This window comes from Rana temporaria, chromosome 3 (genome assembly GCF_905171775.1).
Source record: "Rana temporaria chromosome 3, aRanTem1.1, whole genome shotgun sequence".
Classification (NCBI taxonomy): domain Eukaryota; kingdom Metazoa; phylum Chordata; class Amphibia; order Anura; family Ranidae; genus Rana; species Rana temporaria.
Genome location: NC_053491.1, coordinates 103189388 through 103215864, shown reverse-complemented (window position 1 = coordinate 103215864; position 26477 = coordinate 103189388). Strand labels below are relative to the sequence as shown.

Here is a 26477-nt window from a genome sequence, read left to right as displayed (position 1 = left end):
CTCTGCTTTGATCCGCAGACAGATCCTCTGCTTTGATCCGCAGACAGATCCTCTGCTTTGATCCGCAGACAGATCCGTTGCTTATCAAACAGTCCACCCCATGTGAAAGAGTCCTTAATGGTGATCTTATTGGTGAAGTGATTGTAAAGTCTTGGGGGGGGGGGGGGGGATTATTATTATTATTATTATTATACAAACATGTTATACTTGCCTCCTCTGTGCGGTGGATTTGCACAGGGCAGCCTGGATTCTTTTCTTGGGTTCCTCTTCCCTGCTCCTGGCCCCGCCCTGTCGAGTGCCCCACAGCAAGCAGCTTGCTATGGTGGCACCTGAGCCACAGCTCCGTGTGTTCATTCACCCCGTCTCCTGACTGCCTAACTGACTTGAACAGCAGCGGGAGAAAATGGCACTGCTGTTGTGTCTCAGCCAATGAGAGAGACCCCCCCCCCCCCCCAGACGAGGGACTCGTGGATAGAGAGGGGGCTTCAGATAAGAAACCTTCTGCCTTTACAACCCCTTAACTTTTGCCTAACTTAATTTTAACAATGGGAAAGAATAGAGATGGCATTTATAGGGCTAAAATGTAACAAATTATGTATATTATGTTTTTAAGAAGCTAATGTTGCAGCGTATTCTTGCACGTTACTCAATTTAGTATGAGTTCTCAGTTTGCTACTTTTTTGATTTGCTTCATTCTTCTAACGGTAATCTTAAAGTGGCTGTAAACCACTTACAACCACTTTAACCTACAGGTAAGCCTAGACTGAGGCTTACCTGTAGGTGCTTGACATATCTCCTAAACCTCCATGGTTTAGGAGATCTTTACTAAAATCATGGGTGCCCATGTCTATGGTGCATGCGCCGTAGAAATAGGCGCACTTTAGCAACCGCGTGCCATGACTAGTGGCTTCCGCACGAATGTGCCTTTACTTCCTCTTTTTAAAGTTTTTAATTTTGGATAGAGTGGAGATGGATTAGAACGCATGCCAGTTTTTATGCTGTGTAAAGCCCTGTACACGCGATCGGTTTGTCCGATGAAAACAGACCGATGGACTGTTCATCAGACAAACTGATCGTGTGTGGGCCTCATCGGTTTGTTTTCCATTGGTGAAACATGTTTTAAACTTTTCCTATAGAGAAAAAAACGATCGTCTGTGTGGAAGTCCATCGGTCAAAAATCCACACATGCTCAGAATCAAGTCGACGCATGCTCGGAAGCATTGAACTTCATTTTTTTTTTTTTTCAGCACATCGTAGTGTTTTACGTCACTGGATTTTTGACTGATGGTGTGTAGGCAAGACTGATGAAAGTCGGCTTCATCGGATATCCTACGAAAAAATCTTTTTGGATTAGATTCCATCAGATATCCGATTGTGTACGAGGCTTTACTGTTAAGGAGATTTGCCCTCTTTTTGTATTGTTTACTATTATCATTGAAAATTAGAGTACAGGAAAACCCTGAATGTTGGGTTATCCCCAGAAAAGTAAGAGGTGAAATCTTCCAATGAGGACACTGGTTCTGTTGACCTGGATTTCCCCAAGGAAGTCCCATAAATTTGCAGGGATTTCCTCACTTCCATTTTGGCTATGGGACACAGATGGCAAAAAAAAATCTGACAAGGCTTAAAACCTTCTCTTACTTTATCCAAAATTAGATTTTTTCTTTTCCTTTTTTTTTTATTTATTTTTTTATTTTTACCTATAGTTCTACTTTAATGTCTGTCTTTTCTCTATCCTCTAGAGCCAGCCTCCTGACAGGTCGCTTCCAAACTCGTTCTGGAGTGTACCCTGGTGTGTTCTACCCCAGCTCAGTTGGAGGTTTACCTCTCAGTGAGGTCACCATCGCTGAAGTATTACAGTCCCGTGGTTATGTCACAGCCATGGCAGGTAAATGGCACTTGGGCCTTGGGCTGAATGGGACTTTCCTACCGACTCGACAAGGGTTTCAGCACTTCTTGGGAGTTCCCTATTCCCATGATCAGGTATAAAGCTTCTGGAAAGGTGATGTGACTATTTGTAACCATCCTAGTCAACAAATTGTGTTCACACAGCGAGAGGGGTGTAGTAAAGACTTTACTAAGATTAGATGTATTAATTACTGACAGCTTACTCCAGGGGTGTCCCACCTTCGGCCCATGACGGCTATGAATGTGGCCCAACACAATCATAAAATTAAAAATAGACTTTTTGGGGAATTTTTGGTAAAAACTGGATTACACTTGGTGATATTAACGTCTTGGTGTTTGTTATTTTAAAAGAAAAGTCATACTTGCCTGCTCTTTGCAGTGGTTTTGCACAGAGCAGCCCGGGGTCCTCTTCTGGGGTCCCTCACTGGCGCTCCTGCTGAGTGTCCCCACAGCTTGCTATGGGGGCACCAGAGCTGAGCCGTGTGTGTCCATGTCCATTCAGACATGGAGCTGTAGTCTCCCTCTCCCATCGAACCAGATATTGATGCTTTAGATCAGTGGTCTTCAAGCTTTTATATGGCCCTAGGAGCACCATTTTTTTCACTGACACAATGAAGGACACAATTCCTACCAAGTCCTCCCAACGACGGGGCACAAGTCCTCCCAGCCGAGGAGAAGCAGGGTGAAGCTGCTGCCCGGAGGAAGCGCTGCACACACAACCTAGATGGGGGTAAATGTGGGGCTGGTGACTGACCCGGGGGGAGGGGGTGCCTGCGACCCGACCAAGCAACCCCCCCCCCCCCCCCCCCAAAAGAAATATCATCAGCTGCCAGTGCCTAAGATACAAGTCAAAGATTTCTGGCATCCCCCGCGAAAAAAAGTAAAATGCATAGGAAAATGCGTCTAAGACCCCTTTCACATTGAGGAGTTTTTCAGCGGTACAGCGCTAAAAATAGCGCTGCTATCCCGCCTGAAAAACTCCTTCACTGCAGACTCAATGTGAAAGCCTGAGGGCTTTCACACTGAGGCGATGTGCTGGCGGGAGACAAAAAAATCTCCTGTCAGCAGCATCTTTGGAGCGGTGAGAGGAGCGGCATGTATACTGCTCCTTCCCATTGAAAACAATGGGAAACCGCGGCAATATGCGGCAGCTTTGCTCATTAGAGCTTTGCAGGTGCACAGCTGATTGATGATTATGAAACCATTCCCATTAGACTCGCATTCCCACATAGGCACAAACATGCCCACATGGAATTCTTAAGAATGACAAAAGGTAGGAAACTGCAACAAAGTTTGTCAAACTCCCTGCAATGTACACAGATTACCCAGAGGGGAATTTTTTATTTTATTTTTTTCTCAACAAAAGTGGCGTTGCTCTTCAACTTTGGGGGAGGGGCCATAGTCTTCAGTCGGTTTCCACTGGTGTTTATGGAGGCCTAGGAAACCAGGACTCAAGCACCAAAGAGATAAAATAAAACTTTAAAATATATTGGTTATATACTGCAGAGGTTTTCTATCTGTTCAACACTTTGTTTTTCTTGCATGCAGGGCCCCTGTCAGAATCTAATATGCTTCCCTCCAAACACGCGCTGTTTTGGGACATGTGATTTGGGTGAAGCTCTTCTGCCGGTGTTTATCAATGAGGATATCTTGCAGCAACCTGTGGACTTTACTCAACTCGTCCCTCTGTATGAGCAGTTCAGCAAATCGTTTATTCAGAAAGCAGCTGAACAGAATAAACCATTCTTCCTCTACTATGCGTCACATGTGAGTCACCACTTTACTTATTTCCTAAATACCATGAGCAACAAGCAATGCTGTCAGTGTTGTCACACTGGGAAGAGTTCTGAAATGACACAAGGTCAAAAGGCATTGTCCTTTCCTGGTACAGAAAAGGGGATCAGAATTGTTTGCATTTATAGCATGAAAATGGGGGCAATGGCTTTATCATTTTTAGGCTGTGGGTGGATATGCACATTTTGCCTTAGAAAAATGATATATACAGTATGTTGTCCCTCATAGGCATGTGCAATTTTTTAAGTTACGAATACGTTTTCCGTCAATTTTCGTTATTTAAGTTGATTCGTTAACATACGAATGAACGAATGGTTTAGCGCAATTAATAACGAATAACGATATTTTCAAAATAACGAATATGAAAAACAACGAAGATACGAAGGATGAAAGAAACGAAAACATGGAAACAACGAAAATACCGAACCCAAAAAAAATAATAATTACGAAAAACAAAATGAACGAAAATGCAAACTTACTAATATTCAAAGACCGAAAAGAAAACAACCGAAATGCAGAACAAAGACTAAAAAACGAAAATCAAAACTAACGAAAAATAAATTACGAATCTTCGGAAAACTGAAATGAAAACAACGAAAATACAAAATAATGTAAATTAGCTTTCGTTGGTACTGAAATATTTCTGGACATTGACCAATAGCCACTGAGCGCTGTCCCTTTCCTCTGAAGAGGTTTGTTCCTTCCCCCAATGAGCTTCTCTCTCATTACCTCCTGGCTCATTGTGTCTTTTTCTGTGTTAGACTGCAGTGCATCTAATTTCTAGATTTGTATTTGTAATATCTGACATATTTTAGTTTTCTTCTACGTCAGACTTCATTCTAGACAGGGTGTGTGTGCTAACTAAGACAGTCAAGTCAATCACAGTAAAGTACGAATTACAAAATTACGACGAGTAATGTGTCGAATAAACGTAAAATGTATTCTAACAGAATTACGAATGCAATAAAAGTACGTTTTTACAATCAAAGGAAATTAGACACGAAAATACGAATGATCATAAAGCAACGAAAATATATTTCTTACGAAAATACGAATGCGGCATGATGGAAAATATAATGTAAATACGAATAGCAAAACAACGAAAATTAAACTAACGTAAAAACGAAGGAACGAATAAAATCATTTTAAAAATACGAACGCGGCAGAATACAAAATATAACGAAAATACGAATCTCGATTCAACGAAAAATAAACTAACAGAAAAAAACGGAAACGGAAATAAAAGAGTGTTACGAAAATACTAAAGAGTACGAATACGAAAACTAACGTCTTGCGAAATTGCGACTCGTTACGAATCACGATAAACGAACAGAAACAAAACAGAAATAAACGAAAATGTTTGCTGTGCACATGTCTAGTCCCTCACTATCCTTCAGCCGGCCATAGATATGCGATTTTTCTTCCCTGAAACCAAAGGATGCAGGAAGGAAATTTGTTCAATTCCCCCATTAACAGTCAGTGGGGGTGGGGAGGTAAGCAGGGAGAACAGTGATTATTGCTAAAGCTGGTATTATTTGCATCCTAAAAATCTGACATGCTGATTGTACCCAAGTCAATCGATGGCTTGTCTTGGGTACATTCAGCCTGCTCATAGATGGCTCAAATCTTGTCCAGTTCTTGCTGAACCAGCCAAGATTTGAATGGTCTATAACCAGCTTTAGAGACCTTGGGCCAGATCCACTAACAATTGCGCTGGCGTATCTATTGATACGCCGCGTAATTTCAAAGTTCCTGCGTCGTATCTTTGTTTTGTATCTACAAGATACGACTGCATCTCGGATCGATCTGACTGGCGTTCGTCTTAGTACGCCATTGGATCGTAGGTGCATCTTTCCGCCGGCCGCTAGGTGGCGTTTCCGTCGTATGCAAATTGGCTAGATACGGCAATCCACGAATGTAGGCCGGCGCATTTTTTTTGCGTCGTTCCGTAAGGCTTTTTTCGGCGTATAGTTACCCCTGCTAAATGAGGCGTATCCTATGTTAAGTATGGCCGTCGTTCCTGCGTCGATTTTTTTTATTTTTTACGTCGTTTGGGTAAGTCGTTCGCGAATAGGGGTTTGCGTAGAATGACGTAAACATTGGCTTGTTCCATTTTTTTTTTCCAAGCATGCGTACTGGGATACCCCCATGGACGGCGCATGCGCCGTTAAAAAAAAAAAGAAAAAAAAAAACGTAATTTACGTCGGGTCACGACATATTAACATAAAACACGCCCCCATCACATATATTTGAATTGCGCGCCCTTACGCTGCCAAAGTTACACTACGCCGCCTTAACTTACGGTGCAAATTCTTTGAGGATAAGGAAGATGCGCTGTAAGTTACGGCGGCGTAGTGTATCAGAGATGCTGCTTTTCCACTGTGTCTGCAGAAGTGCACTGTGCTTTGTGAATAGTTCCATGGTTTTCTGGGACCTGTGTGTCCCAGAAGGATGCTGGGGGGGGGGGGGAAAGGGGGTGGGCCAAACTGCTGCCACGGCGATCCAAGTGGGAGCGCGTACCTGTCACAACCCCCTGTATTTAGCTTATAATAAAACATTTAAAAATCTGACTACCCTAAAGTGATTGTAAGGTGTGTTTTTTTTTTTTTTTTTGTCCAAATAGTAAATGCAGTTAAAATTAAAAATGGGATCAGCAGCAATGTACAGCAAGCAACTCGGAGAGCAGCTTCAAGGAGATACACAGTACCTTAGGGCTTCTAGCTGTCGGCACTCGATGGTGAAAGGGAGGGAGCTGGAACTCTCAGACGCAGGCAGCGCTGACCGGGACTGTAGCGCTGCTTGGGGCTTCTATACCCAAATGCTCAGCAGTCTGTGGTGAAGGGGAGGGTGAGGAAACCCTTAAACGCGGGCAGCGTGGCAGTGCTGGCCGAGACTGTAGCGCGTACCTATGGCATACCGCGGAGGGAAAAGGAGGGGGATGAGCGCCCGCCAGAAATCGCTGCTGGAAATCAGAGCTGTCATCTCCACTCGGCTGTCACGTCACACGCACAGTCCCGCCTCCGCCATCGGCATTGGACCATCTCCTGTGACAGATAGAACACTGGTCCAATGCTGGTGGCGGAGGCGGTACTGTGCGTGTGTGACGTGACAGCCGAGAGGAGATGACGGCTCGGTGATTTCTGGCGGGCACTCGTCCCCCTCCTTCCCCTCCGAGGCATGCTATCGGAAAAAAGTGTGCTGTATACGCCGATTAAATACGGTAAACTGTGGTACAACTTATGTTGTGTATTATCTGCACTTTGTTTGCAATTTGTAGGATGTACCACCTGATTCTTGAGACCTGTGATTGGTAAACACTATGAGGCCCCATACACACGACCAAGTTTCTCGGCAGAATTCAGCCAGAAACTCGATCGGAGCTGTATTCTGCCGAGAAACCCGGTGGTGTGTACACTTTTGGCCGAGGAAGCCGACGTCGGGCCAAATAGAGAACATGTTCTCTATTTCCTCGTTAGTCAGTCAGTGAGGAAACTTGGCTCGCCGTGATCCTCGGCGGCTTCACAAGGAACTTGACGAGCAAAACGATGTGTTTTGCCCGTCAAGTTCCTCGGACGTGTGTACGGGGCCTCACTCTCTAGTAATTCTAATGTGAAATGTATTTCTAATGCATCGTGGCATTCCTTATGCCGCTCTGCATATGGGGGTTAGCAAGCAAGGGGCCCAATCTACCGATCACCTGCCTGCTCTAGTGGCAAATGATTATGTACAGAATGTACTGTAATACAGCATGTATTTACGGTTTATTATGATTTGGGTTTAATGACACTTTTTAAAAAAAAAATAGACTTCAATGTACTCAAACTAGGGTAACGTGAGAACAATGGGACTGTAACACTCTCCATAATATCCCATATAGTCAGCCTAGTCACTAGAACTTTGATCTTTTTTTCCCACAGCACACTCATTATCCGCAGTTTGCAAGTGCTCGATATACAGGGCAATCTATAAGAGGAGACTATGGAGACGCATTACTGGAATTTGATGGAACAGTAGGAGATCTTCTAAATACTGTGTGGGATTTGGGAATTCAAAACAACACACTTTTCATCTTTACCTCTGACAATGGGTGAGTCGCACATGTGGGTAGAGAAGGACTGTGCTTGTTTACAAATGCGATGCACATTGTCTTTTTATTCCTATGGCCACTCTAGAAACACACCTGAATCTGGTATTTTTACATGGTGGGATCATTTGATTTGATGAACAATATACCAATGTGTCTGAGTAATGTTTTAGGCACACAAAAATCGAATGGTAAAAACTACCAGGATATTAACGGTATGACCAGTGTTAATTTCGCCGACTAACACATTTTAGTCAACCTAAATTAATACTATTTTAGTCTACTATAATATGACTAAAACAATGAGATTACTAAAATATGACTAAAACTAGAATGAAATTTTATTCAAAAGACTAAAACTAAAATGCCGTTTTTTATTCATAAGACTAAAACTAAATAAAAATTTGACTTCAAACACTGGTCTGTAGTGCATGTTAATACCTCAATGCCACAAATAACATGAGATTTTTCACTCCAGCAGTGTATATAATGAGTTTGGAAATTGTAGAGAAATGTTCACTAATGCATTACAAATTACACCCATTAAATTATAGTTGACTAAAATGTACTGGAGATTTAGTCAACTAAAACAATTGCAGAAGACTAAAATGGGACCAAGTCCAAAACTAAATTGAAATTTGCTGCCAAAATTAACACTGGGTACCACCAAACAAAGTATATAAAATAAAAAATTCTACAGGTGTTAAAATGCGTATGTTTAAAATCACATCATATAGTAACCTATTAAAGAAAAATAACACTGTCATCTCCAACTGTTACATTTTATTCCTTCCATAATAGAAGTAGGGTGATTGTTCACTTGCCATTTCTTTAGCGTGTTTTCAAGGGTCATAGGCTCGCTTCATCAGGAAGACCAGCAAGAACAATGAATCTCTATTGTAGATGAATAGGTTGTTTGGTAAAAACAAGGCATTACAGCCCACAATCTCCATCTTGTGGATCCAAGACGGTTGGAATGTGTCCCATCAGGTCGCCAAAAATGGTCTCAGATTGAGGAGCCAATCCTCCTACATAGTGTACTTTTAGGGTTGAAAATATATTTATTGGTAGCGTAACAAACGATGCAAAAAACGACCAGTGTTTCATACTAGTGACAATCGTGAGCAGACACGTATATTGAGTCGGCCTAATGGCTATCGCCCACAGCAGAACTCCTATCGCCATATAGAAAATAATGAACATCAACGATCGTCGTCGGGAGCAAAAAACAATGCCTGTCAGGGGAGTTTCGTTGTTTCTAGTCTACATAGTGTACTTTTAGACATTCTGTGACATATGGAGGTTAATATGAATCTCCCTAGATCAGTATTCCTTGAAAAAGGACGACCATAAATGATCGTTTGGAAGCAGGGCAGTTGCCCTAATGTGTTAAGCATAATGGCAGTGCTCTTGTCGTTAACAAAACATAATCACACCCAGTGATTGTGAGCCTCAAATGTCCGTGGACCGGATTTACTAAAGCACAAATTAACCTGTTTTATAACATTTAGTCCTACATAGAACTTTAAGAATATTTTTTTTCCTCCTAAATTTGATTGGCTACTTGAAGAAAATACGGTCTTCATCGCTTCATAATGCGTTCATTTTGCACAAATCCAGACCTTGTATGTGTGACGGAAGGATGACCTGTGTTGTCCATAGCACTTAAGTTTTTTTCAAACTTATCTAATTAACTGTACTGGGCAGGCCAATTTGTCCCTCGTCATATTGTTGCTTGTGATCCAAGGATGTGTGTGACTGTTGGGTATTAATAATGGATGCAGAGAGTATGACTGACAAGCTCAGTTATCGTATATACATACAAGTCTGTATTTACCTTTGTTTCTTCTCAAGGCCTGAAACAATGCGCAAGGACAGGGGTGGTACCTCTGGACTCCTGAAATGTGGCAAAAGTACAACCTACGAGGGAGGCCTAAGAGAACCTGCAATAATGTACTGGGAGGGAAAAATAAAACCAGGTAACAAAATGAGCGATACTCTCGAGTTTAATACTAGTTCTAGCATCAAAATGAGGTTGAGGGCCCTTTTTTTGAGTTGAGATTAATCTGTGAACAGTGCTCTTTATACCACAAGTCCACCTTGATTTACTATACATTTCATTTTACAATGTTCTCTAGGGGATAAAGTACATGTTGCACTTTGTCTCACTTATTTGCTGTGGATGGCTAGCTATGTGGTCAGGCAGGACGCTCTCCCTTCCCCACGGCCATCTGACAATGCAACTAACACAGATGGCTGCACTGATAACCGGCACTTGTCGTCCATAGCTCCAAGCACTCTACTGAAAGCAGCACTGGCAAAAGGAATGCAGAGAGATGAACAACCTTCTCCAGCATTCCTCTTGCTGTGGCTCATCCCGGGTTAACTGTTAAAAACTGGAGACATATGTTGGCTATCAATGCGGCCATCTTCTTGCTAGCTATGTTGTCAGATAGCCATGTCGAAGAGGGGGGGGGGGGGGGGGGGCTTCTGTCCAACCAAATAGCTAGCCATCCACAACATGTAGGACAAAGTACTACATGTACGTTTGTCCCCCCCCCATCCCCCGGGACCGAACATTGTAATAAAAGAAAGGAATGAGACCTGTTTGTTTAGTGGCAACGCCTCTTTTTCAAATGTGATTGTGATTTAGCAAACATTTTTTACAAGCTTTGGCTTGTTGTATTAGACTTAGTAGTGTAGTGTAATTTTGATGTATTTTCCTCCAGAATATATATATATATATATATATATATATATATATATATATATATATATATATATATATATATATATATATATATATATATATATATATATATATATATATATGTGTATATATATATATATATGTATATATGTATATATATGTATATATATGTATATATGTATATATATGTATATATATGTATATATGTATATATATGTATATATGTATGTGTGTGTGTGTGTGTGTGTGTGTGTGTATATATATATATATATATATATATATGTGTTAAAGTGTTCAAAGAAGTTTGGAATAAAAAAAAACATAAAGCATTTAAGGGTAATGCAGTTTTATGCTAGTTTTAATGTAGAAAGATGTGTTTACTGATGAAGAGATGTCTGTACTTGGCTCAGGCCTCCGGGAAGTGTTGCATGGAAGGTATCTCTAAATGAATTAAAGAATGCTTGTGATAAATCTAAGATCTATCTTGGCGTCCATCCAGAACTTGCTATTTTGGTGTGAGGGGCACCCTGGTAAGCTTGTTAAGTGATGTTTGGCACTGCAGTTATGTTTCGAAGACCTGCAGATTTAATAGCTCCGTACTGATCGCTTCTCAGCTTATCCCTGTCTGTACCAAAAGGGCATTGCGTTCAGTGTCACTTATCGATTCTCTTTTTGTTGTACTCTCATGCAAGTAGGGCTTCCCTACCACTTGTTTTTTATCTTGTTACTTTGTGCCTCTTTATTTCTCTGTATTCTAAAGTTCTGGATAAAATGTTGGCTTTATGGATAAAATGAATGTTTAGCCTTGGCACAGACATGTCGCAAGCAAGTAACCAAGTGAACCACACGGGAGACAATCACAGGAAATGGCCTTATAAAGAAGTTACTTATGATCTTTTAACAAAAACCTCTTCAAAGCTCATTTACCTACCAGCCTGCAAAAAATTGTCTAACCTCACTTTGAAACCAGGGGTTTGGTTTGCACATATTTGCAAATATACGTGCATAATCTGTAGCACCACTTCATGGCACCCTAGTGTACTGCAGTCCTAACCCTATACATTTTGAGTCTCAAGTTGGGGCCCATATATAATGGACAGGTGTGCCGGGGGGAACCCATCCTCTCCTGAAAGGCACAGGGATGCACCGGACATCCAGCAATGGCAGCGAAGGTATCCAGTGTGCCCCTGCACCAATTTAACTGTACAAATGGCAACCACTCCAGCCTGTTTATGTAACTGGCCTTTGCAGCAAGGACTCTCAATTTATAGTTGGGACTGCAGTACACTAGGGTGCAATGAAATGGCCCTACAGCTTATGCATATATTTACAAATGTGTGCAAACTAAACCCTTAGTTTTAACGTGAACCGTTAGACAGGATTTGTTTTTTGTTTTTTGCTGGATGGTAAGTGAGCTTGGAATTTTTTTTTTTTTAACCCCTGCTGTCCTGGCAAGATGTAAATTGGTTTTAGCTAGACTAGTTTACCAATAACTAAAATGTGAAGTGGAGACATATTGGTATTGAACTGTAGTCAGTAATTTATCATTTAACAATAAAGGGTGTAGTTTATAAACCTTTGAATAGAAATGTGCACGGCTGATGTGTATGTACATTCATTCTGTGAGAATGGGGCAAAAAAATAATATATAGATATATATATAGATCTAGATCTATATATCTAGATCTATATCCATATCCTAGAGATATATATATATATATATATATATATATATATATATATATATATATATATATATATATATATATATATATATATATATATATATATATATATATATATATATATATATAAATTATTCTAGATCTAGTGACCAAATGCAACATTTGACTAGTACAGGAAACTGCCTTATGGCATTCATGTTTTGCCCTATTTGTACATGCACTTTCACTTTGGGTGTTTTTTATATCATTTTATTACCCACCAAACTGTTTAACTAGTTTGCAATCATGTGAAATGGCCCTTACCAAAAATGTATAAGCATACAATGCATTGTGTAATTCATTGCTTCCCTGGTGACAATTGCAGGAATTACCTCTGAGCTGGCCAGCACACTGGACATTTTGCCCACCGTAGCAACCTTGGCAGGAGCCAGCCTTCCCGATGTCACCTTGGATGGATATGATCTGAGTAAACTGCTTTTTAATAATGGGAAGGTAAGTACAGTAATTATAAATGCATGCTAATATACTATAGAGCATTATTTAAGTTTATGTGCACCAACATATTATAATTTGCCAATCTCTTCTCCAGTATACACCTAAGATATGAGATGCCTGGTAGCTTTGTTTGCAGTAAGGGCTATTCACCACAGGTTTAACCTTTATAATAAAGGTTCCCAGTTGTGTTTATTATGATGCACGAATACGCAACATGCTACCAGCAGTGTATCTTGTGTCAGAACCATTATGAAATGAACAAAATGTATCTTTAATATTGGTTTACCCTGGCAAGTTTCAATATTGCCAGCTACTGAAAGTCTATTATTTGTAGATCCTTTATTAGTTTAGGTGCCCACACATGGTGGCATTTGCTGCTTTTAGATTAAGCCGTGCAAAAATCTTGGGCAGGCGCAAACATGACAGTGGGGTTTATTTACCAAAGCTGTAGGGAGAAAACTCGGGCTCACTTCTTCTGCACAGAAGCCAATTGGCTTCTATTTCAGCTTGTTCAATAAAGCTTTGGCAATAAAACCTGGAAGCTGATTGGTTTCTAGGCAGAAGTGAGCCTGATTTTTGCACTCCAGCTTTAGTAAATGAACCCCATTGTGTGATTGTAATTCTGTGTGTTGTAGTTGTACAATCGTGTCAAGGTTTTTTTCTTTCTAGGTTTACCAGTACCGTATTTTCCAGCGTATAAGACGACTTTTTGGATGAAAAAAAATGCATGCATCCAAAGTCGGAGGTCGTCTTATACGCCGGTGACAGTCTCCGTGCTGCGAGCGTCCATGATTTAAAAGCCGCTCCTTCTCAGCGTGTCCTGTGATAGGCGGAGCACAAATCTTCCCAGCAGCGCCTCTGTTCTGTGTTCCTCCTATCAGATGCCTTTTCATCATCGGACGAGAGGACCTCCGTGATAGGCAGAACATAGAACAGTGGCGCTGCTGTGAATTTGTGTTCCGCCTATCACAGGACACACTGAGAAGGCGCGGCTTTCAAATCATGGACGCTCGCAGCACGGAGACTGTCACCTGCCTGGAAAAAATCAGCAAAACGTGAGTGATGGCACAGTGGGGGGTCAAGTGATGGCACAGTGGGGGGTCAAGTGATGGCACAGTGGGGGGTCAAGTGATGGCACAGTGGGGGGTCAAGTGATGGCACAGTGGGGGGTCAAGTGATGGCACAGTGGGGGGTCAAGTGATGGCACAGTGGGGGGTCAAGTGATGGCACAGTGGGGGGTCAAGTGATGGCACAGTGGGGGGTCAAGTGATGGCGCAGTGGGGGGTCAAGTGATGGCACAGTGGGGGGTCAAGTGATGGCACAGTGGGGGGTCAAGTGATGGCGCAGTGAGGCATGTAATGTAATGGCGCAGTGAGGCATGTAATGTAATGGCGCAGTGAGGCATGTAATGTAATGGCGCAGTGAGGCATGTAATGTAATGGCACAGTGAAATTTGAATAAAGCCTGTTTCTGTCAGCGGTTCCGGCTACCCCTCAGCTTCCAGAAAGTAGGAAGGGGGTAGTCTTTTATATGGCGAGTATATCCCAATCGTCTTATACGCCGGCAAATATGGTAATTTTTATGAATCGTAATAAAAAAACTATTGGAATTTGAGAATCCACCATCAGTTACGCTAAACTTTCACCTTATTGTTTGACCTAGAAATACAGTAGGTCAAAATGCACCTTTCCCTTTAAGGGGCAGGTGGATACTAGGTGGTTCTCTACACTTTTTTTTTTTTTTTGCTGGAATCATACATTGCCACTATTCCTCTACACACTCCTCGACTTGTGTACAACCAGGGTGCCAATACATGGATTAAAAACCATGGAGGGGGGCCCGTTTCTTCACAGCGCATGTGCAGATGACTTCAGCACAAGCGTGTATATGGTAAATATTATTATTATTATTATTACACAGGATTTATATAGCGCCAACAGTTTACGCAGCACTTTACAATATAAAGGGAGACAAAACAGTTACAATACAATAAAATACAAGAGGATTAAGAGGGCCCTGCTCAGAAGAGCTTACAATCTAATAGGATGGGGCAGGTGGTACAAAAGGTTGTAATTGTGGGGAATGAGCTGATGGAAGTGGTAAAAGATTAGTTGGAGACGTGATAGGCTTCCCTGAAGAGGTGAGTTTTCAGGGATCGCCTGAAGGTAGCAAGAGTAGGGGATAGCCGGACAGGTTGAGGTAGTGAGTTCCAGAGGATGGGAGAGGCTCTGGAGAAATCCTGGAGACGAGCATGGGAGGAAGAGACAAGAGAGCTTGACAGTAGGAGGTCTTGAGAAGAGCGGAGAGGACGTTTTGGGATATGTTTAGAGACAAGATTGGTGATGTAGCTTGGGGCAGAGTTGTGGATGGCTTTGTAGGTTGTGGTTAGTATTTTGAATTTAATTCGCTGGGCAGGTTTAGGAGATATTTACAGTATCTACAGGTAAGCCTTTTTATAGGCTTACCTGTAGGTACAAGTGGTGTAACAGGGTTTACAACCACTCTAATGGTGTCTGTGTACATTCATAATTTGTGTATGATGGCTGTCGGGGGATGAAAGCTGAAACTGTGGAGATGGTTGCGTCAGTGGGTTTCCTGTATATTGAGGTGTGTAGCTTGTCGTCTTTGTATACTGTGGGGTCTAGGAAATTGACGTGTGCCTAAATAGTCTATTTTTAGTGTGATTGACGAGTGAAACTAAAACTAGACTGTTCAAGCACATATCAATTTCCTAGACACCAGGGATGACAAGCCACACACATCAATATACAGACAACACACTGATGAAACCGTCTCTACAGTTCCAGCTTTAAGGAACAAGTGCACTTGTAAAAGCACAATTGCCAAACACGAGGGAAGCCTTTTACAAAGGCAGGCATCCAGTTGGAATCCTCTGTCCTGCTGACATTGATACAATTTTAGTGCACATACAACTGTGTTAATAAATACTTCTCTCCCTGTTGGACTTCTGTCCTGTAATGAAGTGATTAAAACTACCTACTGTTTGTTCTACCTTTTTGCTTGTTCAGGAGGTTTTTTTTTTGTTTGTTTTTGAGATGAGGTTTCATGTCTAAGGCACAGCTTGCCCAAAGGCCTACAGTATTGTCAGAAATAAGCAGTAACTACTTTTTTACAGATTGTCTTTTGTATTTCTCTAGATAAGGAAACCGTTTTGTATCTAAACCCGTACCTATAAGTGCTATTTCATTGGTATAGCCTGGTGTGTTTAGGTGGGCTGACAACTTTGTATGTCTTGCATACTCTTAACAGTGTTACCTTCTTTCTATAGTTTCTGACTCTGTACATGTCCAAAGCAGGAACAAAGATGGTCTCTGGACAGCCGCACTCTGAACAAATTATAGCCTTTATTGAAAAAAGGACAGCACTACAAGTCACAGCAACATAAAATAAACCCAACTGCTGATGCGTTTCGCACTAACACTAGTGCTTGGTCATAGCTGTACACGTCCCCCTTTGGAGTTCTGAGTGTTCCGGAACACCTTTACATGTCAAGCATCTACCTATTTCTCTATAACCTAAAAAAAAAAAAAAAACAGGGGAAATAGCTTTTTTTTAATAATAGTTTTGGATGATGAATTGAACAGTGCTCTGTGAGATGTTATATATATATGTATGTGTATGTGTATGTGTATGTGTGTGTGTGTACATATAAATGGCTTGCGGGTCATGGATTTTAGGAGTGTCACAAATTTTGTTTAGTGAATGACATTTACAATATTTGTGATGCACAAAGATCGTACTGCCTCGTTATCCCTAGAAATGTGTCTGGCTTTTCTGATTTTTTTTTTTTCCAAATAACTTTCTACTTGCTATTTAGCTGGTTTCAAAACAAATGTAGAAATACAATATAGGCAAATTGATATTCTGTGATTTTTAAAGTGGATGTAAACCCACTCATCCTTTCTAAACTACTGCCATAGTGGTTATCTATAAGGATATACATGCCTCCTGCATGTATCTTTGCCTGTCCAATGTCTCCCTTCTGTCTGTTGGACTCAAAACTGCAGATTCTGTGGGTGGGTCTGTTGTCCGGAGCTCAGTGGGTGGAGTTGTGATGTCAGACTCCCCGCCCCCTCTACATGCCCCTTGTCAGCATGTGTTATCTCCTGTGTTTCTTACACTAAATTCTGCTATGATCACTAACATCCAGTCAAAACACAAGTAACCACATGACTTCTCAGGCTTGTGCATGAGATATAAATCACCTGTCACTCACAGCAGGGGGGAGATTAGACCGGGTTTTCTGTTCTTATCTCACTGAAAGAGGATTGCTCAGAGCTGGATTAACTTTGTGGCAAGACTGGGCACAGCTGATCAGAAGTCCTATACTATACAGCCAAAAAATAAATAAAAAATTGGGTTTACATCCACTTTAAGACAGACTTGAGCCATACTGACATATCTTGACACGTTTTTCTTTTTGATTCACTGAGGAAGGTCCAGGTTTTGTGTTCCTTTTGGGAGTTTTTTTTTGTGGGGGTCATGGGGCAATCTTTGCAACAGGAACACATAAGCTATGAAAACACTAAGTATAGTGTGAAACGTGTCGGCTCTGCCGGTGTGCTGTAACATGTAGTGCTGTTTTTCTATTTGGATTTACAATAAAGGAAATTTTTATTCGGAGTGTGGCTGTCCAGAAGAATCCGTTCTTTTGTTTTGCAATCTCGCATGCATTGCCTGCACCCGTGTTTCTGGGAGAAGCAATTATTTTGAAGATTTCCACACCTGAGCGGCATCTTTCTCTTAGGAACACATAGGGCAAATCTCTGTAGAGACAAGGGTTACAGCCCTTAACATGCATGAAATATTTAAATGCCCATAGGGGGGGACTTTTTTTTTTTTCTTTTACAGCCAAAAATCCTTGCTTTTAGCATATAAGGCAGTTAAAGAGGGGCGAGTGGCTTTTTTCTAATTGGGTGCTATAAGGTAGCATGCAGAAGTATGCGCATGGCACAACTTTTCGTAGGGTTTAGCAAGTTTTAGTGGAGACAAGCCAATATAAAAAAATTGGGGATAAGTGGAATGTGTACTTCCAAAAAGGTAGGCTAGCAGGTTTTGTACGGAGTTCCAAAAAGGATGATTGCCAGCTGTGAAAGAAGGTATAATAGGACTTTGCATATTACTAGATTTGCCACCATTGGGATTCAAAGTCATGTGATGTAGTATTAAGTGAACATGAAATCTGCCAACACGTTTTTTCCTTGTATCTTTTTTTTTTTTTTTTTTTCCTTTTTAGAGTCCAAGGAACACCTTTTATTACTACCCACCTAGTATTGATCCAAAGCGTGGCATTTTTGCTCTTAGAATGGGGAAATACAAGGCCCACTTCTATACTCAGGGTGAGTATAGGCTTCTTTATTTTGAATCAATGACTATATTGTTGGACAGTGAGGCTGCCTGCCAGCTGGTCACTACACATTTTTAATTGCAAATGAATAGAATTGTACACATGCAGACAGTCACTCAGACATGTCTGGCAGCATTCCATGACCATCAGCTGCTTATGACTTGCTAATGCCAATCAAAATATTGGGAGCAGAAAGTAGATGGTTCTCTATTTCCCCTTTTCCTTAGCTTTTTTTTATGTCAGCATTTTTATACTTTTTGGACCACTTTTATCAAGTGTTTTAATGAAATATCAGTGATATCTAGTTTAAAGGTTTCTGGAAAAAAATGTATGGACTAACCAATGAATCAAAAATCCTTTTTCAGTCTTAAAATTGTATGCTTTTCCAATACCCTCAGATTAGACATGCGGTCACCAGGCAATTTGGACCTGCATTCCCTGTGCTTGTAGATAATTGACTGCCACTTTGGTTAGAACTTCTCCCAACAGCCTTCCAGGATCCCATGACACAAGCACTGGCTTACAATGGAAAGATTTTGTGGGAGGCTGATTCAGGTGTGGATCTAAGTTGGGGTTGCCTACCTTACAGCAATGAAAAGCTGAGATTAATAAAGGGTTCCCAAATAAAAAAAATCTGGTCTATAACCAAAGAGGTTACCACAAATTTTCTGAAATGTTTTTGGGTATGTGGCGGGCAGAATCTTCTACTTGCTGTGCATTAGATGTTGTCTTTTCTTGAGTTTGAACAGTAAAGCCCTGTACACACGATCGGATATCTGATGGAATCTAATCCGATGGATTTTTTCATTGGATATCCGATGAAGCTGACTCATCAGTCTTGCCTACACGCCATCGGTCAAAAATCTGACCGTGTCCAACGCGGTGATGTAAAACACTACGACGTGCTGAGAAAAATGAAGTTCAATGCTTCCGAGCATGCGTCGACTTGATTCTGAGCATGCTTGGATTTTTGACCGATGGACTTCCATATCGTTTTTTTTTTTATCCATAGGAAAATTTTAAAACGTTCTAATTTTTTTCACCGATGGGGAAAACAAACCGATGGGGCCCACACACGATCGATTTGTCCAATGAACTGTCAATCGGTCTGTTTTCATCAGACAAACCGGTCATGTGTGCAGGACTTTAGTCTTCTGTGTTTAGGTCCAATGTACTTGGGCTGGAGTGTTGTATAATTTGTGATCGGTTATAGCTAAGGATACTACCAAGTTCCAATTATCCCTTTATTTCAAATGGCACATGACACTTAAGTTTGGGTTTTCTTAATTTCTCAACCGATCAGCTTTGCTATATTTGCTGTGAACAGATTTTGATCAAGTCTCATTTTTATTGTGATTTGTTAAGTTGCCAATTGTCTGTGTAATCTATTCCTTATATGTTAGTAATCTTGCAGCGATATTGAGGTTAATTTTACTAAAGGCAATCTAGTGGTCCACTGTGCAAGTGAATTTGGACTTTGCACGGGCTTGGTGAATTAGGTGAAGCTCTGACTTCATTATCCAATCTCTTTCTAGCAAAATATGTTTTTTTTTTTTTTTCCCCCTAGTGCATTATTGGGGATTCTTTGCCATGGGAAATTGTACCACATTCACTAAGCTCTGGCCAAAATTTAAATGCAAAGTGCAACTTCCCTTACAATGTGAGCCGCCTGTTTGCCTTGCGTAAATTTCGTTTTTTTTTTATTTGCCTCCTATGTCATATCTTTGTCATAATTGATGTTTAGTTTTTTATTAGTATTGAAATGAGCATAAGCTACCATATTTATCAGCATATAACACACACTGATCATGCTGTAAAGAGGGGCAGGACTGCAGATCGGCACTGATTATGCTGCATTGCTGGGCAATTCTTTTACTTAAAATGTAAGGGTTGTTTTGTTTTTTTTCCTTAAACTTCCACCTAAAATTTGGGTGTGTTATATATACAGTATTTTAGATAAAAAAAAATCCACTTAAAGGGGGCATTTTGTGGGCATGACAATAGATGAATAAGTCACATGATATTAAAGTGATTGTAAACCCTCTGCCAAGTTGCACCTACAGGTAAGCCTAAATTCAGGCTTACCTGTAGGTGTTTGCAATCTCCTAAACCTACACAGTTTAGGAGATTTGCCAAACAGAATACACCGTTGTCTACGGCGCATGCGCGTCGTAGACAACGGCGCAGGCGCACTGAGAATGCCGGTTTTCTCAATGGGATCTGCCGGCTTTGACAGCTCTCGCGCAGAGTGATGTCATTGCCCCTCCGGCCAATCAGAGTCAGAGCGGCGATAACCAGAAATAACATTCCGGAGAGATCCCGGAGGGGGAGACTTGGACAGCTTCGGGGGCTTCGATCTAAGGTAAGTAATGCATAATGAGCTAGTCATTATGCCTTTGTCTTGCAGGGTTTTTTTATTTATTTTTTTTATTTGGGTTTGCAACCGCTTTAAGTAGAGGACGCAAGTGTTGAGGTGGAACAGCATCGTAATGTTTTTTTGTGTGTGGGGGAGTTTGATTAAGCTTTACAAGAGCATGAAAATGGAGGATAAAGCGCTGTAACTGAGTGGAAATCAAAAGCACAGGTAAAACTGACTATGAAACAGATCCCAATGTCAGAATGTTACATTAGCAAAGGCATTGTGAGGTGTGACAATGTCTAGCGTAGGGCACCAACCAACATGGGTTGCTCTTTACTGTGAGTAGTAAACACTCCTAGGTGTAAAAGTGGGAGGAGGGAGAGTCTGGAGTGGCAGGTTGGGTAAGAAAGTGAGAAAAGATGAAAGGGGTGAGGAGAGCAAGGAAGGCTGGTAGAGGGGGCTTGCCTAATAGTGAAGAGGGGTAATAGTAATAGGGCTGGAGGAAGTCCCCATGGCGTAATGAGTTGTTTGTGTTTTTGATTAAAAAAAAAAGTTGGCAGTATTGTTAGGAGGGATAAAGGCAGTTTTATAAAGAAGACACAAGTAAGACAAAGGTAAAACTAATCAATCCTAGGTCTATATCTCAGACAAATGGTCAACTGTCTGTGTAAAAAGAGGTATATTTAAAGCCAGGCATTTAGGCAAATGCACCCTCTTCCCCTTTATAGAAAAATACACGACAACCCAAAGGAAAAATAAAATAAGCACATGCCTATCTCAATGCCATGTATTTTTTTTTTTTTTTTAAGTAATTTCTCAACAAAATAAACCATGGAGGAATGTGGAGATCAGTTTAGTTCCACTTTAAAAAGCTATGCCAAATGGGCAAAATGTTTGGCTTGGCTTAACCTCCCTGACATTTGGCGTTTTTTATATTGTAGGCCTGTAATTCTTAGGAATAACTCACTTAAATCTGTCCAAAGAAGAGTCTAGACATCCCTGGTATGATAAAGTTTGAAAAACAAAATATTAATAAATTGTAACTAATATGTACCGTATTTATCGGCGTATACCGCACACTTTTTTCACCATAAAATCAGGGGAAAATCGTGGGTGCGCGTTGTACGCCAATAGCATACCTCGGAGGGGAACGAGCGCCCGCCGGAAATCACCGAGCCGTCATCTCCACTCGGCTGTCACGTCACACACGCACAGTCCCGCCTCCGCCACCAGCATTGTTCTGTCTATCACAGGAGATGGTCAAATGCCGATGGCGGAGGGGGGACTGTGCATGTGTGACGTGAGAGCCGAGTGCAGAAGAGATGACGGCTCTGATTTTTCCGGCGGGTGTTCATCCACCCTCCCCCTGTGAGGTATGTGTGTGAGCCGAGGAGAAAGGCGATGACGGCGTGATTCCGGCGGACGCTCGTCCCCCTCCGAGGTATGTGTGTGAGACCCTTAGATTGCTTCAAAGCTGTTTATTTAAAAAAAATATTTTTTACAGAAAATTCTTTCTTAAAATTGGGGTGCGCGTTATATGCCGGCGCACGTTATACGCCGATAATTACGATATTAATGTAATCAAATTAAACACTGAAATATGCTCAGTTGCAGAATTTTAACTGTCATTACTTTCAGTGTTTTTTGATGCAGTATTGAGTGATAGTGATTTGTGGGAAAATTCAAATTTTTTTATCGCTGCTTTCTAGCTGGTCTAAAACCGCTTTTGACATAAAGGGACACTTTGTTTGGTTACATGGACAATCATTTCCAGGCGGAAAGAACAGTGTATATAATATAAAACTACATGCTGGGCACTGGACAAAGCATTAGGGACAAAAGGATGTCAAATTTGATACAGTACACTGTAGTCTTTTAGGATTGCATTACTGTATGTGTTTTTTTTTCCCCACTTTTTGAATTTTGGCGCTGGCAATGATCGAGCAGAGGACACAGATTGCACACACAGTGGGCAGACATTGCAGCATCCTGGGGACAAGGTAAGTATCTTTGCCTGGATTTTGTGACGCAATACAGAGTGTGGCTCGGGGTTACTGTTTTTGGTAATTCTCCCCGAGCCCCACTTGGGATTACCGCTAGGGAGGTTAAGTGTTACAAAATGCAGTGGTTTAAAAAGTATGAACAAAATATATATATATATATATATATATATATATATATATATATATAATATTATAAAAAATCTTGTGCTTGTAACCAAATTTGAGAACAAATTTTTCAAATTGTGTGAATTCTACTCCATTATTATAACATTAAAGTTTTGTTTTTTTATTTTGTGTTCCAAAAGGAGCATTTCATAGTGGGACAACTGCAGATCCAGACTGCCCCATGACGGCACTGTTAACTGCACATAACCCACCTCTCCTGTTTGATCTTGATGTGGATCCTGCAGAGAACTACAACTTGTTAACGCCGTCTATCCCCAAAGACCTGGAACCTATCTTGGCAGAAATCCTGAATGAGCGTGACAGATTCAATACGAGTATGAAATATGCACCAAGTCAGATCAACAAAGGCAATGATCCTTCACTAAGACCATGTTGTAACCCAACATGCACTCCTAAGCCAAGCTGCTGCCATTGTTAACTTCAAGATTGTGTGAAATAAGATGCAGTGACTTTTGAAACTGGCCTACAAATCTACCTGTCAAATCAGAACTGCACAGAAAGTCCTCACTTTTCTTTCAGTGTAAAATCTCTTGTGTTTCTTGCCTATAGTCTATCCTTATGTGTTATATTTAACTGTTTCTGTTTCTTAACTTTTTCTGTTTGGTGTTCGCTTTTTTTTTTTTTTTTTTTACTTTAGTTTTCCATTTCCTATCCTACTAGACCTACAAACTCCAGCTGGCTCATTGTCTTCAGTCAAAAATCAAAATCGCTAAAATTCAGGGATTGTTCAAGGGAATAATCAGAACAAAAATGTTTGCGTGGAATACGAATGTATAATTAGTATGCGTTGGTCAAAATTCCTTGAAATAAAATCCTGTAAAGAAATGTCTTTTTTTTTTTTTTTTTTTTTTTAAAACTTGTTGGTACTTTAACTACTTAATCACCGCCCTATAGACGAAAGACGTCTACTAGGCGGTTCCTTAACCTGGGGCGCGAACACGGGAATGTCTGTGACCGCCGGACCCGACGGATCACGGTAAATCGCCCTGATAGCGGCGGTTTACCACGTCATTGCTCCATCCAATGATGGAGCGATCACTTGTAAACAAACCGGCGTCATGTGATGATGCCTGTTCCTCCCTCCCCTCCGAACGGTACAGTGAGCGGAGAGGAGAGAGCGGATGCAGCACGAGTGCTGTGGGCTGGATCTGTGACAAATTCAATCACAGATCCAGCCATCCATCCCTGCTCAGCCATCACTGCCCCATACCGTGCACTACTCTGCAATACCCCACACTACTCTGCAATACCCCACAATCCCCTTCAACGTCGCCTATGGGGATTTTTAGTAGCGAAGTTTGGCGCCATTCCACGAGCGTGTGCAATTTTGAAGGGTGACATGTTGTATCTATTTACTCGGCGTAACTTCATCTTTCACATTATGCAAAAGAATGAAGAAAAAATACTTAATGTTCTAAATTTTATAACAAACGAAGAAAATATCTATTTTTTTTTTTTTTTTTTTTTTATTTAAAGAATTTTCAGTCATTTTTTTTTTAATAAAAAAAAAAACCCAACGGTGATTAAATACCACCAAAATAAAGCTCTATTTGTGTGGGAAAAAAAGGATGAAAATTTCATTTGGGTACAATGTTGTATGACTAATTGTCAAATTGTGAGAGCACCGAAAGCTGAAAATTGGTCTGGTTATTAAGTGGGTTTACGTGCCTGGTGGTCAAGTGGTTAAGATTGCAAAGCTTAATCAGTTTAGATGGTGTAAAGTCAATGCTATTTGTTACTGCTTTTAGTAATGACCCTTTGTTACCATCTTTTACATGCTTTTTGAAAACCATCATTCATCTATCCAAATAAAATATCATGCACAACCCCCTCTTGTATTTAGTATCTGGGTAACCAGGTCACAGTTTTGAGAAAGATGACTTTGTCCAAAAGCTTGTCTTGAATGAGCTTCAAGACCAGCAGATTGCCAAGGTCATATTCAAGAAATGGTCCCAGCAAGTTATGGTATCTTGCCCATTATATCATTTATTTAAAGCTGAACTGTGAGCAGATATAGAAGACACACATTTAAAACTATAGCCATACTTCTCTTCTGGGTGCACTTACTTTTGCTTTCGTTGGGTAAAGCCTCTGGAAGATCCCAACCATATTGTCAGGATCCAACCAGCTGCCTGATTGACAGCTGGTTCTGGCTCTCGGTGCACGGCCCAGACCTGAAGCCAGCTGGGTCGCCTGCCCCCTCTCCAGCCCAGTGCTTCAGTGACCACATCGAGGGCTGTGACTGTCGGACTGAAAGCTGAGCAATCGGCGGTCATCTGATTGGTCAGTTCTCAGTCTTGGAGCTGAGATGAGACTGATGCTGCAGCATTGAAATGAATATGTATGTTTGTTTTTTTTTAGGGACCCAAAGTCCCTAAAATACACTCCTGGATTTATGATTACACTTCTAAATGTATTTTGAATTAGTGCCTGAATTTGACTAGATATCAGCTCCTTGCAAGATCATGTATAGCAACACTTAGACCTAAAGTATACCTAAAGACAAAACTTTTAGTTTGGGTTATGTGGAAAGGGATTGGAATACCTTACATTTTTATTGCAGTCTCTGCCCCTGTTTGGGGAAATTCACCTTCTTTATTTGTCCTGTTTACCATCAAAATCAAGGTTCAAAAAAAAAGGGTGCCTGCACATGCCTTCTGTTTTTCTGATATATCAGATATAAAATCAGCAAGTGTTACAACTGGCTTCACATCCTTTCACTGTTCATGTTGTCATGGCAAAATTCGTTGTATGCAGAGCACACCGCCATTCTGCTTGTGCTAATAAGCACACGCTTAATCTTATTGAAATAATCCATCTTTAAGCTAAAAGGTTCACTCACCATTCATTCAAAAAACCAAACACCACCATCCTGTTCTCAGTTCACCATCACTGCGATGCCCAGCTCCTCGTGGCTCCTTTTATTCTCACAAACTGGAAGTAATCACTGCAGCAGCTAATCACTCCCATGGGAGTGGTTATCACAGGATGTCCCCTTCACACAAACACCATATATAGGACATCCCTCTAACAGGATGTCCAATGCAACACAATACAGGAATACAACACAATACAATGCTGGCTAAAGTCTTATGGGCGTGTCTGGGCAGGGAATTTATGTATGCTAGTAGCAAACAAAGCCGTATTGCTTTAACCACTTGAGACCCAGAGGACGTCCTCGGCTTTGTGCAGCGATATCTGAATGATGCCTGCAGCTGCAGGCATCATTCAGATATCGCCGTCTTCAGCGGGCGATTCTGTGCACCAGAAGAACGATCAAAGCGGCGGTTCCGCCACTCGATCGTTCTTCCAGGCAGCGGGAGGGGACATCCCCCTCCCGCCGCCGCCATCCGGTGCTTCTCCGGGCTCTCATGTGCCATCGGGGGCCCAGAGAGCGAATCGGCCGGCGCTCGTTTGGTGAACCATAGAGATGACTGGTGACCAGACGGTCAGTCATCTCTATGACCGTCGGAGGACCGGGCGCGACGTTATGACATCACGCCCGGTACCCGAAAGTAAACAAAGCCGATATCGCAGCTGTCGGCATGTAATTTTTCACCGATTTCATGCTTGTAAGCCTGTAGGAGAGATGTGGGGTCTTATTGACCCCACATCTCTCCATAAAGAGCACCTGTCACAATGATTCTTATTACAAGGGATGTTTACATTCCTTGTAATAGGAATAAAAGTGATAAAAAAAAAAAAATTTAAAACGCCCCTGTCCCGGTCGCTCGCGTGCGGAAGCGAACGCGCATGCAAGTCCCGACCACATATGTAAACACCGTTCAAACCCCACATGTGAGGTATTATTGCGTGCGTTAGAGCGTGTGCAACAATTCTAGCACTAGACCTCCTCTGTAACTCAAAAACTAACCTGTAAAAAAA

General features: G+C 41.3%; 1 protein-coding gene across 5 annotated transcripts in view; it reads left to right on the top strand.

The window, feature by feature from the left end:
- ARSA (arylsulfatase A) overlaps positions 1 to 23165 on the top strand; it is a 55554-nt gene extending 32389 nt beyond the window's left edge. For all 5 annotated transcript variants that reach the window (XM_040343138.1, XM_040343140.1, XM_040343141.1 and 2 more), the window contains 7 exons: positions 1743 to 1983; positions 3457 to 3675; positions 7620 to 7789; positions 9641 to 9765; positions 12546 to 12673; positions 17934 to 18036; positions 22712 to 23165. In XM_040343138.1, coding sequence (XP_040199072.1) covers positions 1743 to 1983; positions 3457 to 3675; positions 7620 to 7789; positions 9641 to 9765; positions 12546 to 12673; positions 17934 to 18036; positions 22712 to 23010 — 1285 coding nt within the window. In that variant the 3' untranslated portion in view covers positions 23011 to 23165. The remainder of the gene's footprint in view (positions 1 to 1742; positions 1984 to 3456; positions 3676 to 7619; positions 7790 to 9640; positions 9766 to 12545; positions 12674 to 17933; positions 18037 to 22711) is intronic.
- The last annotated feature ends 3312 nt before the right edge of the window (positions 23166 to 26477 follow it).